General features: G+C 38.9%; 1 protein-coding gene across 1 annotated transcript; it reads right to left on the reverse strand.

The window, feature by feature from the left end:
* Nucleotides 1–1,511: 1,511 nt before the first annotated feature.
* LOC129277135 (very long chain fatty acid elongase 6-like) lies at nt 1,512–9,229 on the reverse strand. Its single transcript, XM_064110229.1, has 2 exons — nt 9,138–9,229; nt 1,512–2,527 (listed from the first exon to the last, which is right to left on the reverse strand). Exon 2 carries the CDS (start codon nt 2,512–2,514, stop codon nt 1,663–1,665), a length of 852 nt encoding a protein of 283 aa, XP_063966299.1. The 5' UTR covers nt 2,515–2,527; nt 9,138–9,229; the 3' UTR covers nt 1,512–1,662.
* Between the last annotated feature and the right edge of the window lie 7,107 nt (nt 9,230–16,336).

Raw genomic sequence — 16,336 nt, forward strand, 5'->3', positions numbered from 1 at the left:
GGGGTAACTGCCAAACTTGTATTCATGGTATTGCCGTCTTTACGTGAAGTTCGCATGGGTAAAAAATTGCATCGAGTCCTTCATTTAAATGCACATTTTATTTATTTATTTATTTTTTGGTAATTTCCTTTTGCGTATGTGTGTGTTCGTTTGAACCTATATTGATAAAATGCAGAACGTACAGAAATACCGATAGGCCATTTGAGTTGTTTCCCCATTTGCAACTTTATTGATGCTTTACATCGCATAAGCTCTGTGGATAAGCCATAGTCTCGTTATATTGGGAGTCAGTTTAATAAGAAATTAACATATTTTTGCACGGATCGATTAATGTTGAAAATAACAGACAGGACAGAGTACCAAATTTATCAAGATAATAGAATCAATAACAGAACATAGTTTTCAATCCAAAAACATGATTTTCCTCTTTAGTTTTCTTTAAGAAGGTCATCCACAAAGAGCACTGAAATGGTGATGTGCCGTAATCATTACAACATTTCAAGAGTTCAACATGGCACCTTTAACACTGTCACATTGTAAGTATCTTTTACATGATCAACATTTCATTCTGCGGCTCTCTGGTCTGAAAGATGTGAATTCGCATCTGTAAAAGTGTTTCAAGACCAGAAAGATGCAAAGCGTGTAGTCAAACATATTTTTGAAGTTGTAGTGAAGGTTCTTGACAGAAAATCCAAACAGACACCGGGACAGATCACCCCATATGACTTTAAATATTGAAGATAAAAACAGACCAGACCAGACCAGAGATAAAACGAAAAAAAAAGAGGAACGAATAAAGAATTTATATACGGGTCGTGTGACTGTCGATCGAAGACGTAATAATTTGTCTAACCCTCCCCCAACTCCCACCATTCAAAATACCCTGGTGCCGTCCCTATCAACAGGTAGTATAAAATATACCAGTCCAGTGGATTATAGGTCGATAGCATTGGCATTCATAGACATTTATGGCAAGAAGAACCAGTAGCCATATAGTGACGTCACACTAATTATGCATCATATTAGAGCGACATACATGTACTCACTAGCGTACCTACGGGGGGGGGGGGGGCAGGGGGGCACTCTGCCCCCCCTGACGAGCCACAACCCATACAAAATACATATCACTGCCCCCCCTGACGAGCTTGAAAGACCTTTTATGCCCCCCCTGACGAGCTTGAAGACCTTTATTGCCCCCCCCCCCTGACGAGCTTGAAGACTTTTTTTTTTTTTTTTTTTTTTTTTTTTTTTGCTTGTCAGTTTTTTGGGCGGCCGATTTTGCCCCCCCTCTGGAAAATCCTAGGTACGCCACTGCATGTACTCCTTATAGGAGTCTGAGGGGCGAGGTGCATGGGTTGCAAACTATATGTAGACAGACTTTAAACAGGGTTGAAACGATTCACGAAATTTTGGGTTGAGTCGATTCATTTAAATTAAGGGTTCAAGTCGAGTTGAGTAAGTCGAGTCACTGCCAATCATGTCAATGGGAGTCACTGAATACTGCATTAGCCATTGGTGGGTGACTCGAGCCATGACTTGATTTACAACCCTGCATGACTTTAAAGTAATTTAAAGGATCGGAGTCTCTATAAAAAAAGACCGGTTGCTATCTCCAGGTCTCATCCTATATAGTTCTATGTTTTTAGTCACTCAAGGTATAGGTTACCGATCTTTACGTGATTCGGCTTTAGGTGGAGATCGCTCTTGTCGAGTTCCTTTCACGATATACGACTTCACAAAGAAGTCAATAAAAAGCAGACAAATGAAGCCATACCCGAAAGAGCCAACTACCACTCCGAACATGTCCAACTCGCAAGGATGTCCTCCAAGAAAAAAGATCCACGCTGCGTAGAACTGGACATAGGTTCCAATAATGAGTTGGATGATTTGAATGGTTGTCAGGATCATGGAGAGCTTCTTTGGCACTTGGACACCAAGAATCCGAAGGACATAGTAGGAGTACATGAGCGAGTGCACATAGACGTTCATCAGAGCTGAGATGAAGAGAGTGGGGTTGCTGTAGGCGAAGGTATGAAAGCCGACTAGAAATGTAAGGATGTGGTGCAACCAGTGGAGAAGTATGAGTTTTGATTTCCTGAGGACTATGAAGACAGTGTCGCCGTACTCTGCCACTTTGCTGAAGGCGAACAGCAACAGCCAGAATGCAGAAAGACCTCCGCGTTTGTAGTAGTTCGGACCACAGACCAGTGAATTCCACATCTCCTCCGTTGACACTAGATTCGATGCAGCAATTGTAAGCCGCCAAGCTGATAGCATGCTGAATACTGACAAGAGTGAGTTCCAAATTATCAATGGCGTTCGCAGGTTGAGCTTTTCGCGCGTCTCCATAACTTTGGCGCCACGGAAAATCATGGTAAGGTAGAATCCAGTGCAGACGATCCACAAAACCATCCCTTCCCGCCGCATCCACAGTTGCCATGGTAATGGGTCAAAGAGCGTCTCTATTTCCCATGGTAATGTGAGGGCCTCAAGCCCTGTAGAGTTGATGAGCATTATAGTCCAGTATCTAATTTGGGTGACATAAAAATTAAGAAATAAATGTACGGATCATCCTTGTTCACGAGTATTCAAGCAGTATTAAAATCTATGGATATAATCACATCGACACAATCAATCATACAAGCATTTATTTTCTCCACCCCCCCCCCAAACAAAAAAATAGAGAGGGAAAGAAGGGAGAGAGGGTGGGGAGAGGGGGAGCGGGATGTAAGACAGAAATGTGGGTGGATTGAAAGTGATTAATCTTAATTCATTTATCCAAACAAAGCTTATTAAAGTTAAAGTCCAAGTCCGCCATAGGAAAATTTGGCTTGAATATAAAGACAAAAATCCAATAAGGATAACACTGAAAATTTCATCAGAATCGGAGGTAAAATTTAAAGTTATTACAATTTTTTAGCTTATCCTAATTTCACAAAACACTTATATGCACATCATTGTCATTATTCAAATGAGGTGACTAATGATGTCATCCACTCATTTATTCTTTTGTATTATATGAAATATTCTTATTTTATCCTCACTGGGCAGTGGAACAATGTTTTATTCCTCTCTGAACACATATCATTGTTTTAATATTATGGTTCGATAAGATGGTCCTCAATGTCGACTTTGTCAAAATTGATATGTCTTATGATTCAAACAATCCAAATCAAAAGAAATAGTGAGTGATGGTATGATGGACATCATCGACTCTCTCAATTGAATGTCACTCAGTTGTACATAATTCTGTGAAAAATAAGCGAAACTTTAAAATGTCATAACTTTATTTATTTTACATCCGAATTTTATGACGTTTTCAGCGTTGTGCTTAATTGATTTTACTCTATTGATTCAAATAAACATTTTCTGGGGTGGACTTGACCTTTCACACTATCTTTATCCTGAAGTTGAACCCGACTCCATCCCGTCCGGTTCCAAACTAAAGGAAATTTCAAACATGCATGCATTCTTGAATTTTGCTGCGCATTAAAACTAAATATTTAGAATGTGACGGGACTCGTGGAAATTTCGCGTGCAAATCCCGAAAAACCTCTCTATCACATTTTTCCACCTATAGGCGGATTCCTGGGGGACCCAGGTCCGGACCGCCCCCCCCCCCCGGCCATTGGCGGAGCAATAACAAAGAAAAGGGGGGAAACACCAAGAAAGGATAAGAAGGGAAAAGAGAGGATAAAAAAAGAAAAGGAAAAATAAGAGGAGGAAGACGAGTGAAAAACATAAGGCCAGGTGAAGACTTGAAAAAATAAATCATGTCACTATAAAATAAAATTTCGATCGCGCTTCGCGCTCGCATTGCCTGTTCGATGAGATACATCTTGCTCAATGGGCTAATTAGGAGCTTAAAATATCAAGTTTTGAAGACAATATACACAACATAATCCACCTCGAACATCGAGCTTTCATTATTATGTTTGATTTACAAATTGATTTGAAAGAGTGCTCTGTAAAATGGTTAGGTCTGAATATCAACATTTTCAGCTCGCGATGCGCGCCGCATTATTTGAATTGTCAAGTATCTATTCTCTATATTGTTTTCAATAAAGTTCTCAAAATATACCTTTTCTGGTCTGATTGTAAAACCGTATCAGCTAGCGCTGAGCGCTCGCATTTTGATTGGTGAGTTATGTATTATAGTGGTGCTCAAAAGTTTGTGAACCCCACCAGAAAGTGATTTTTTTTAAGTGTTCAAGTTCTGCTATGTTATATTCAATTGTGAAGTCAGGTGATAAAATATTACATGAAATAAAGTTTATTTCACTGGGCTCTCCGAACATAGTGTTGTTTTCTACATTCAACACTCATAATGAAGGAGTGCATTTTGTGAAGGCGTTCACAAACTTTTAAGCAGAACTGAATACCTCTATTATTAATTCTAATAACTATATAATTACTTAAAATCCAGGGGCGGCGGAGCGAAGTTGAAAGTGGGGGGGGGGGCACGGGGGAAAAGGGCACTATCTTAATCATGGCCCTATGCAGATTTTTTTTCGCTGGGGGCAGCACGCGTAAACTTCTAGGGGAAAATTCGAAAGCAAGGGAGCAAAGCGACCGAGCTTTCATCGAGACACTTTTGCATTTTGTTAAGTGAAATTGTTGGATTTTGTGCATAATATTTTTGGTGATTTTTTTTGAAAATCTGTGGTAAAAAATGTGTTTCCAAAAAAAAATTGGGGACAACTGCCCCTTGCCCCCCGCTTCGTACGGCCATGATCATAAAACAAATAAGAAAAAAAAAGACTTCTCTACCCCACTCACTTGACTCATAAAACTTAAGGCGCGTAGGATTATTTTACAAGTTTTTTTCATTCATTATGCACTTGCACACTGCAAAAACCCCGGTGTTGATTTAAAGGAGAATGAAACCCTTGAAACCAGCTGAATCCATATCAAAGAGAAAATCAAAGAAACATATTGTTGAAATTAAATTTGAGGAAGATTGAATGAATAATAAGAAAGTTATGAGCATTTGAATATTGAGATCACTAATGCCATGTAGATCCTCCCATTGGCAATGCGACCAAGATCTGTGATGTCACACACGTACAACTCCCTCATTACTTTAGTAATTATTTCACTTATATTCTCACTTTTATAGAGTCTATCACAAGGTGAGGTGTTCTCTTTATGAGAGGACAAGTGAAGAGGTTTCACAACATTATATCATTGATGAATCGTTTGTCATATGATTAGAATGAGCAAAAAGAGATGTTTTGGGGTATATTTTCAGTGTCCAAAAGGGGAGAGTTGTTCATCTGTGACATCATAGATCTTGGTCGCATTGCCAATAGGAGGATCTCCATAGCATTAGTGATCTCGACATTCAAATGCTCATAACTCTTCTATTGCTAGTCCTATTTTACTCAAACTTTTGTTGATCTTATTCTTTGATTTTTCTGCTTTCACAAAAGCTAACTTGCTCCAAGAGTTTCATTCTCCTTTAACACCAGCCAGGAATATATATATGTCCACATCAGAGAAGTATTGAAACAACACCATTTTGGAATCAAACCGATGCTGTTTTAAAACTAATTGGTGTTGTATAGACACCTATCTAGTGTTAGACTAATATCAAAACCGGTGTTGTTTAACACTTCTCTGGTGCGGACATATATAGATTCCGGGCTGGTGTTAAATCAACACCGAAGTTTTTGCATGCAGTGTAGTGGGAAGCAGAACGGCGCTAAATAAAGAAACCGGGCGCTCATCGGGCAAGAAAAGGGTAGTTTTTTAGGAAAATTTAACTGATATAAAGAACAGGTACCTATGAAAAGGCACAGGGGCGCTAGTTAACACATAAAACGGATCCTTCTCAGGTGAAAGGGGCACAGGACAAATTCGTGAGGGGCACTTTTCTTGGGTAAAAAGGGGGCACTGATTCGAGAAAGGGAAGGCTAGGGAGCACTTGCTAACACATAAAACTGGTCCTTCTCAGGTGAAAAGGTCACTGAACACGTCCGTGAGGGGGCATTTTTGGAGAAAAAAAAGTGGCACTTATACGCGAAAGGGCACTAGGTAACACCTAAAACGGGTTCTCTTCCGATGAAAGGGGCAGAGTACACGTTCGTGAGGGGCATTTGTCTTGCGTAAAAAGGGCACTTTTTCAGTGCTTCAAAAAGTGGGGGGGGGGGGGCACTGTGCCCACCCCCCAGGATCGCCGCCCCTGTTAAAATCCCCTTCTTATGACAGTATAAAGAAATTTGTCTCGCGATTTGCGTTCGCATTATTGTTAAAAATATATCAATCCATGCATCCTATTCATGATTATAAAAGTGCTTGAAATGTCCAATTTTCAGGCCTTATTTTGAGCTCATTAGGCTTAATAAGATGGGAGGCGCGATAGCTCAGTCGGTAGAGCGGGGGACTCGTATTCCGGTGACCCGGGTTCGATTCCCACTTGGTGCGCTAGTGCCCCTTGGTAAGGCATTAATCCTCAGTACCAGGTCCTTCGGAGGGGACCTTAAGCCGTCGGTCCTCTGGTTGCTTGCTTACAAGCATTCATGCTTTCTTAGCAATCAGGTAAAAAAATCACCACCACCAATAAGATGATATCATTTTCATTAATTCCTAATAAATAAATTGTCCCTTTTTTAGAATGGAATATTGATTGATTGATTTTATCTTATTTCTGCATTCAAGATAAATATGCAACATAACATTTAAGTGATACATTTAAGTTTTACAAAACAACAGAGCAATAGTCATAATAAAGCAATGAAAAATAAATATCAACAAGAAGCAATATTCAATTAAAAGAAAATACCAGTTTAAACGAATGCAGGAGACCGCCATCGTGAGCGGTTAAGCTTGAAAATTATGGCGGCCTCGTATAATATCGACAAGTTTCATCTCGCGATTACGAACGCTTTGCGCTCGCATTATTGATTTTCATAATAAAAAATATGCATTTAGAATGCCCAGATTCTGTGTCTAAATCTAAAACACACGCACGCACGTTTATAAAGATATGCAGCTTGTTCTTTATTTAAAACGTGCTTTAATTATCCAGTTCCAGATCAGAATATCAATATCAAAAAATTTCTGCTCATGTATTGCGCTCGCATTATTAGGCAGATGCCCAATTACCCATCCTGTTACTGATTTACAAAGCATAAATAGAGTGTCCCGATATTTTTCCACTCGCGCTTTGCGCTCGCGTTGTAGGTCATAGTTATATACCTATCCTGTTCAAGATTACAAAAAGTGCTTAGAATATTTATTAGGTCGGAATGTCAACAATTTCCAGCTGCATGGCGCTTAGCGCTCGCAATATTTGATTGTTGAAATATGTATCGTCTTCATGGGTAACTACAAAAAGTCCTTAACAAATCCCGTAATAGGTCCCTTTTCGATTAGACCAGAACGTGCTTATATTAAAAAAAAAATGTTCGCACTCGCGTTCTGGATCACAAACATTGCTCAGATTCAAATTTTCAGGACAAAATACATGGAACTAAAAAAATATTAGCTCGCGCTTCGCGCTCGCACTATTTGATTGACTCTTATGAGATTATCATATAGGCCTATATTTATGTTGTTTTATAAGACTTAAGCTAAGAAGGCACTGTTAAGAATACCACCGGGACCACCTCTTCAAAGAAACAAACAAAATTCAACTATGAGCGACCCCTCCCCTATTGGCGAAAGCTGGATGGTCCGGATTTCAGGTTACTAGGTCACGACTTCGATACTGTAACCATGGTAACCATGGTATCATGCACACTGACCAGTAATCAGGGTCTATGATTTTGCAAAGACAAGGTCCATTTTAATATCTTCTTTTTCCATTGATCATGCAGGTACAGCCAACCACTGACATGATAATATTATTATTTGCACGAATAGGTTGATAACAGGAGCGGATCCAGGATTTGCAGAGGGGGGGGGGGGTAAAAACATTTTCCCAAAAAAAATGACAAGCCCCCCCAAAAAAAAACGTTAGAACGGCAAATTTACATTACAGATATTGATTATGCCTCTCAAAAACCATTTTATATAGTGGGAACTTAATTATTCCTCGAAAGGCTTAAAAACCTAGAGGCTGTTCACACCGCAAGGGGGGACCGTGGGCGGACCGTGGATCGCGCTATCGTAGCGCGATCCACGGTCCGCCCATTGGCATTCGCCGGATTCACACCGCAGTGAGATAGCGCGGTCTATCGTAGCGTAGCAACCCCTTTTTTGAGAGGTCCTGTTGCCATGACGCGTGACGTCATGAGGTCAGAGCGGTCAAAGATTTCGCGCGCTATTACGAACCCGTACTAGTTAGTTGAGAGCTCGATATCGCTGTGCCTATTATGCTAGCCGGTCTACGTTTATTTCATGGCGTTGTATACATTGTGCATGTATTTCTAATTTGATTAATCTAGATTCTAGACTCGTGTAGAACGATGACTTCCGGCGTGCTATCGTAGCTCGGGTTCACACCGGCAGCGCGATCTAGCGCGCGCTAGACCGCGCTATCTCTCGTGGACCACCCCCCAAGAGGTGCTCCAGTGGCACGCCGTTTTGGCTCGCCGTGGCTCGCTGTTGGGCGGACCGAAACGACGTTGTACCTTCCACACCGCAGAGATAGCGCGATCTAGCGCGCGCTAGATCGCGCTATCTCTGCCGGTCTGAACAGGCTCCTAGACCCCTAGACCCCTCTAATGCAATATAACCATAAAAAACTCATGCAGTGAACCCAAACACGGAATGCACTCCCTCATCATGCGTCTTGAATCCACAATTCGGCGATCGAGCCCAAGAGAAACATACTGAATGTATTGAATGTAGACCCTATATATATAGGCCCTATAATATTCCCTATTCATCCCCGTATTCATCGAACAGAAATAAAATGGGTCTCAATTTTTTCTGTAAGAGTCACCTGACTTCAGAATTAAATATCTGAAGCATGACAGAACTTGAACACTTTGAATAGTTTCTGGTGGAGTTCACTAACTTTGAGCACCAGTTTATATGTGGCATAACGGTATTGTCATTATTGACCGCACACAAGTGCCAGATGATAAACCAATAGGGGCCCAATAGGAAGTAGAGTAGGATTTAAAAAAAATATTAAGAATAATATACATGTACAGTCAGTAACCTTCCCGCTATCAAGATTGACTCACCTGTAACCAATTAATTCGGTGCAGACGGAAGCTATAACAGTACACTTGATGTTTAAACGTACAACTTACAAGTCAAAAAGATATACTTGTCTGCCGGGCTGATCTTCGTGTTTTAGTCTGAATTTTCGCCTATGACTTTTGGACTCTCGTAAATCCGAACGCTGATCTTTGGCTTATTTGACAATCCATTCAGATGGTCACACTCAGCCTTATAAGCCCCTTTCACAATTGGTGTGGCGACTGCTTACAACCGTTGCGATTCTGTGTAACATAATTGTGACAAAATGAACCCAAACGATCGCACGAGCAATAGTGAAAGCCCCTTTACTTATCAGCAAGATACCAGTACGACGTACCAGTACGATATCAGCAAGATACCAGTACGACAATACACCAGACGGTGGACTGTACTGTTTCCAGAAGAAGAAGAAGAAGATGGAGTATGCTCTATATATGCACACAACTTAAGTGCATTTTAATCTTTGTAAACTATGACACGGGTTTTTTTGTGTGTGCATGTCCCGTTGAATAACTTCACCGAAGCATGCAAGCTAGTTGAAAAAGGCAGATCGATACCAGCATTATAGCGATATGTCACGTATGTGCGGAACATAAACAATTAACCAGGGGGCACATCCAGCCCATTCCGCCCCCCCCGGCCCCCCGGAATAAAGAGAAGGAACGATAAAGGGGAAAATTAGGAGAACCGGGTGAGGGCAAGCTAGCTAGGGCTCGCTGAGCTCTATTTTTAACTCTGGGAAATATCTTTAATTATTCCATCTTATTTTTTTTTCCACCAAGGAGTGGAAGATGACCAAAAAAAGAAGAAGAAAAAAGTACGATGCGCAGCAAAAGAAATGATAAAATTGAAGGAAAGGTGCAAACGGCATGCCGACTCTAAAAGTACTTTATCGCCATCTGTTGTCGAAAAACAATTTGTCTTGAAGTTGTCGCCTCAGGGCACACACCACTAACTATTTCCCCATAGACTCATGTGTTAAAAATGAGATTTGAAAAAATCGCCAAAAATAAGTCTTAGAAATGACATCATCCACACCTTTATCATTTGGTAGTGTATCCAATATCCTTCAAATGCTAAAGATATGAAAAGGTGTTTTTCAATATTTTTTCGCGCTACAGGGGCTCAAACCAAGACTACGTGCAAACTTGGTTGCTGTCACAGTGCTCACTGGGTTTCTTGGGCAACTAATTAAGTTCCCATAAAACCCAGCATTGACAAATTACTGCTCTCCCATGGGACTGAACAGATCCAGTAGTAATCCCTCTCTATGCTCATATGAAAAAAATTGTTCAGATATGCACCGTTGATTTTATATAAATATTTTTCCAACCATTACATCATCACGGGTCTAAAGGGGATTCCCGAAATTGCCGGATCCTATTAGTGGTGTGCGCCCCTATACACGCAGGCCTATTTAATAACAAAGGCATACAGCGTTAAAAAAAAAAAGCATTGAAAAAAGGGTGCACTGAGTATGCTATTTATATCCTAAACAAGATGTAACGCGCTCAAAACAGATTTTTTGTCTTTCTTTAAAGGTCAAGTCCACCCCAGAAAAATGTTGATATGAATAAATAGAGAAAAATCAAACTAGCAAAACCCTGAAAATTTCATCAAAATCGGATGTCAAATAAGAAAGTTATGCCATTTTAAAGTTTTGCTTATTTTTCACAAAACAGTGATATGCACAACTCAAATGAGACAGTCGTTGATGTCCCTCACTCACTACTTCTTTTGTTTCTTATTGTTTGAATTATACAATATTTCATTTTTTATAGATTTGACAACAAGGACCAACTTGACCGAATCATATAGTATTAAACAATGCTCATTCCACATGTCCAGGGAGGAATTAATCGTTGTTTCACTTGACAATGAGGAGAAAATTTGAATATTCTCCATTTCATACAATAAAATAAAAAAAAACTAGTGAATGGATTACGTCATCAGTCTCCTCATTTGCATACCCACCAGGATGTAGATATAACTGTTTTGTGAAACTAAGCAAAACTTTAAAATGTCATAACTTTCTTATTTTACATCCGATTTTTATGAAATTTTCAGTTTTATGTTTGTTGGATTTTTCACTTTTTATTCAAATCAACTTTTTGTTGGGGTAGACCTGTCCTTTAATTTTGAAAATGTTCTCATGCGGTCACTATATGTTAGCATCCAACGTACACTATCATGCATGCTAGCAAGTCTATAAAACTAATGGCTTGACTTAAGCATATATATAGTTTTAGAACTGCTTCATAATCATAGGCGGCGGAAGCGGGGGGGGGGCCTAGCTGCCCCCCCTAAATTTGAGATGGGGGGATAATCCCCCGGCCCCTAAATTTTTAGTTGATAACATTTTTTTTTTTTTTTTGCTTGTCAAAAAAATTTGTTGGCCCCCCCTAAAATTTTGGTTGATATACTTTTTTTTTTTTTTGCTTGTCACATTTTTTTGGGGGTGCCCCCCCCTAAATTTTTGGGCTTCCGCCGCCAATGTTCACAATACAAAGTTTTACCGAAAATCAAATCTTGTTCTAGAGCTCTGCTCCTTCATAGATTAGCGACTGAAATTATTTTTTCGAAGATATGGGGTGCCACAAAACCCTATAGGCCTATTCCTAAGTATACCCGATTGTATAACCTTTACCTATACGATCATAAGTGCCGAGTGCTAAAAAAAATAATATAAATAATATAAAAAAAACATCAGCTCGGAATCGTATAAAAAAAAATCAGCTTGTACTTCGCCCTCGCATTATTTATTTGAGATATGTCTCCTCTCCGTATACGTGAGTCCCCGGCGTGAGTCACTGCACTGTCCTTTTCAGGTCAGCAATTTCAACTCACGCTACGCGCATATATAATAGATACCAATTCCGTTCATTGCTTAGAATGTCCAGTTATTATGTTATCAGCTCAGAATAAATCAGCTCCCGTTTTCAGGGGCGTCGATCCATTTTTCAGATTGGGGGGCAAAATCATGAATCAACTTTCCAAAGGCACTCGATCACACAAAACAAACAAACTCACACACACATATGCCTAAATATATATATATATATGGCAAAAAGAAGCTGCTGAAAACTGCTTATCTAATAAAAGAGAGCCAATGGAGTAAATTAGAAAGTCAAAAAGGGGCCTAATAGCTTTCGATCCTAGCAGAATCTACGTCGGAGGCAAAATGACAAACATATAAAGTGGAACAACCATAATATAGACCACAAATAAGAAAACACTAAAATACAAATACAGAAAATCAAACATATATGGATAAAACAAGACAAATTAGATAAGGAGGATCACATGGGAGTGATACAACGGCAGAATAGGAGATCAATGGTATCACTCCCATGTGATCCTCCTTATCTAATTTGTCTTGTTTTATCCATATATGTTTGATTTTCTGTATTTGTATTTTAGTGCCTTCTTATTTGTGGTCTATATTATGGTTGTTCCACTTTATATGTTTGTCATTTTGCCTCCGACGAAGATTCTGCTAGGATCGAAAGCTTAGGCCCCTTTTTGACTTTCTTATATATATATATATGACTCATGAGATAGAGACTGTCACATATCTCACCAACAAATTAATGCGAGCGCGAAGCGCGAGCTGAAATTTCTTTATATTCTGACCTGAAAGCTTGATATTCTAAGCATTTTTGGTACTAATGATTAAAACAATAGATGCGAGCGCGAAGCGCGAGCTGAAAATTTTGATTTTTCGATCTATAAAATTGAGTTTAACGGACGTTTTTAATAAAGAACAAGATATATATCCAACAAAAGATTATTGCAAATCGAAGTGGGAGTTCTTTTGAGGTCTAGAACTGAAAACAGGACATTCTATTCACCTATTTAATCTTGAAAAGTATGGGTTTTTGCTACAGAAATGATGCGAGCCTGAAGCGCGAGCTAAAAAAATTCATATTCCAATCTGAAAAGCGGACAGTTTGAGCACGATTTTAGAAAAAGAACGAGTTGTGTATTTCAATCTCGCTTGCTGATTTCTGTTTTGCACATGCGGAATTATTGGGGGGGGGGCAAAACGATATGTTTGCCCCCCCAATATTTTCATTGGTGGGGCGATCGCCCCCCCCCCCTGCCCCCAGGATCGACGCCTCTGCCCGTTTTGATAAATAAGAATTGGACCGCGTTTATTGATCCCAATAAAAGCCTCATTCAATTATCATTATGATAAGAAAGAAAACAAAACAATATTTCTCCTTTAAATCTGGAAGGCCAAGGGTGCATGTCGATCGGCCTTCGTGTTTTTTTTTTTTTTGGGGGGGGATGACCATGGGCGGAAATCTGTTCCGAAAGGTAGGGGGGACAACAGGGGCTGATCCAGCCTTCGCCAATTGGGGGGGGGGGGCGAAAAATGTTTTCAGCCAAATGTTAATCCCCGATCGGCCGCTTGAAGGTAATTTTGTCTGTTTCATTGAAGGAGTAGTCCTCAGGGTCACTTTTTAGCTTTTTTCTTATAAATCAACATAAATGTATAATATCATTGTCCTTATTTATATAATGCGAGCGCGAAGCGCGAGCATAATTTTTTGGGCAAATTTGTGTATTTTTTCCTAAAATTTGAACATTCTGGGCAATGTTTGTTATCCTGAAAAAGATGTATATACAACTATAAATATTTACTACGAACGCGAAGTGCGAGCAGAGGTTTACTGATGGAAATGGTACCTGTTAAAGACTGCTTGCAGTTAGCCATGAAGACGTTACATATTTCAACAATCAAAATAATGCGAGCGCGAAGCGCGAGCTGAATTTTTTTGAAATTTTTACCCAAAGACTGGAAATTCTAAGCACTTTTTGTAAAACTTAAACATATAATAGGTATAATACTAAACAATTGATGCGAACGCGAAGCGTGAGCGAAACATTTTGAGATTTAGACCTAAGAACGAGAAACTCTATTCATGTTTTTTAAATCATGAAAAGGTTGAGTAATTGGGGGTCTTCCTTACACCCGGTCCTTACATTAATAATGCGAGTGCAAAATGCAGCCAGAAAACTTTCATATACCATTTATACGTTTAATTTGAATCGATCGAAAAGGTACTTGTTAAGGACTGCTTGCACTTAGTCATGAAGACGTTACATATTTCAACAATCAAATAATGCTAGCACGAATCGCGAGCTGAAAATTTTTGACATTTCTACAAAAAGAATCGAAAATTTTAATCATTTTTGTAATCGTGAACAGCTAGGGTAGCTATATAACTAAACAATTGATGCGTGAGCAGAAGAATTCGAGATTAAGACCTAAAAACGGGACACTCCACTCATGGTTTGTTAAATCATGAAAAGTGTGAGTAATAGGGGATCTTTCTACATTAATAATGGATAAAAACTGGATAATGATTGAAATAGAGAACAAGTTGAATATCTGAATAAACATGCGCGTGTTTCAGATTTAGACCTAGAATCTCGGCATTCTACACATCTATCAGCGAGCGCGGAGCGAGCTTAAACTATTTGATATTCCGATCTGAAAAAAGAGTCAATTTTAGCTGTATATTTCAAGCACTTTGTAGGAAAATTGTGAGGTGGATATGGATCATTAAATTAATATCTTATTTATTAATGCCTAATGAGGGCGAGATATCGGATGATATTATGGCCTGAAATCTGGACATTTCAAGCACTTTAGTAATTATGAATAGAATGCATCAGTTAAAATATTTTTAACCATTAATGCGAGCGCAAATCGCGAGCCAAAATCTTTGATAAGCTCTCATGAAAATCAATATTGAGACATACATAAATCGCCAATCAAAATGCGAGTACCGCTATCTGCTACGTCTTGACAATCAGACTTGAAAAGGGATATTTTTCAATACTAAATGGAATACACAAAAATAATAGGTTCTGAATAAATCGAATTTTGCAAGCGCTCAGTGCAAGTAGAAAATGTCAATATTCAGACCATAAAGCTGTCTCTTTTACAGAGCACTTTTTGAAAAATCAGTTTGTAAATCACACAAAATAATGAAAGTTCGATTTCCGAGGTGAAATGTATAATGTATATTGACTTCCAAACTTGATCTACGGTGCGTATCAAAAAAAAAATTACACTTTGAAAAAGCCCTGGGAATTAAAAAATATACAACATGTGGGTAATTTTTTCACATATAATCTTGGGTTTGGGTCTCATCTATCCAATGAAAGTAAAAGTTTTGACGGAATGTTACACTTGAGTGAGCACTGTCCATTTTTGTAAAGCTCGCAGAAATCTGTTTGCGCAGAAATGCTTGTTTTCACGCGGTGTCAAGGGGAAAGGGTGAAATCAAACTTACCCTACGAAGCATTTCTCATAAATTTCCCTAGCACTTTTAGCCAAATGAAATAAAACGGATACATTCAAGCATTTTGTAACAATTTTGCCACCCAAATTGAAATTTCAACACTTAGTAAGCACAACCTTTACCCTTTTTGTGCCAGCTGGATCTGATGACATAACTGAATCTGAACAAAAGTTTATATCAGACATCTTCAGCATTTTTTCACTAAGTTTTTATCATTTAAAGTGGGTTTACATTTCATTATTCATTTAATACTTGTTTCTCCACACTTTTCCCAAGCTTGACAATGATTAACAAAATGAAAATCAAGCCTAAGCCATTTCAAGTAAATCACAGCTCAGTGTAAAGCAAATATCGTCACGATGGCCTCGATGTGTGCATGGGGGAGTGGGGTGGGGTGAAATGCACTTTTTGAAGTGTTTTGGGCAAAGAAACAAGTCAAGAAAGGTAAAAGATATCTTCAAATCAATTTTACTAGCTAAATTCCACTTGTTCTTCATGATTAAGGTCTACTTTTATTCGCATAACTATTTCAAAGTTCTGCGCAAATCATTTTTCACTAACTTTTCAAAAGTAAGTGGTGCTCACTCAAGCAGAAATATTTTTCGACAGTTATATTGTCATTTGCTTAAATGGATCTGTACCAATCTTCAGGATATTACAAATGTATAATTTACAGGATTTTTTCAAAGTGTAAACTTTTTTTTGATACGCACTGTATAAGCTCCATATTGAAAAATCATCTAACAGGCAATGCGAGCGCAAAGTGTGAGCGAAAATCCCCTCATCTTATTTTATTCACTCTGGAAAACTTGACAAGCAAAAAAAAAACAAAGGTTTTCACTCAAAATGTAAGGTCATTTAGT

Source organism: Lytechinus pictus, chromosome 15, assembly GCF_037042905.1.
Source record: "Lytechinus pictus isolate F3 Inbred chromosome 15, Lp3.0, whole genome shotgun sequence".
Classification (NCBI taxonomy): Eukaryota; Metazoa; Echinodermata; class Echinoidea; order Temnopleuroida; family Toxopneustidae; genus Lytechinus; species Lytechinus pictus.

What these genes read in the sequence shown, in the direction of transcription:
- LOC129277135 (XM_064110229.1), bottom strand. Translation starts at nt 2,514, where the DNA reads ATGCTCATCAACTCTACAGGGCTTGAGGCCCTCACATTACCATGGGAA.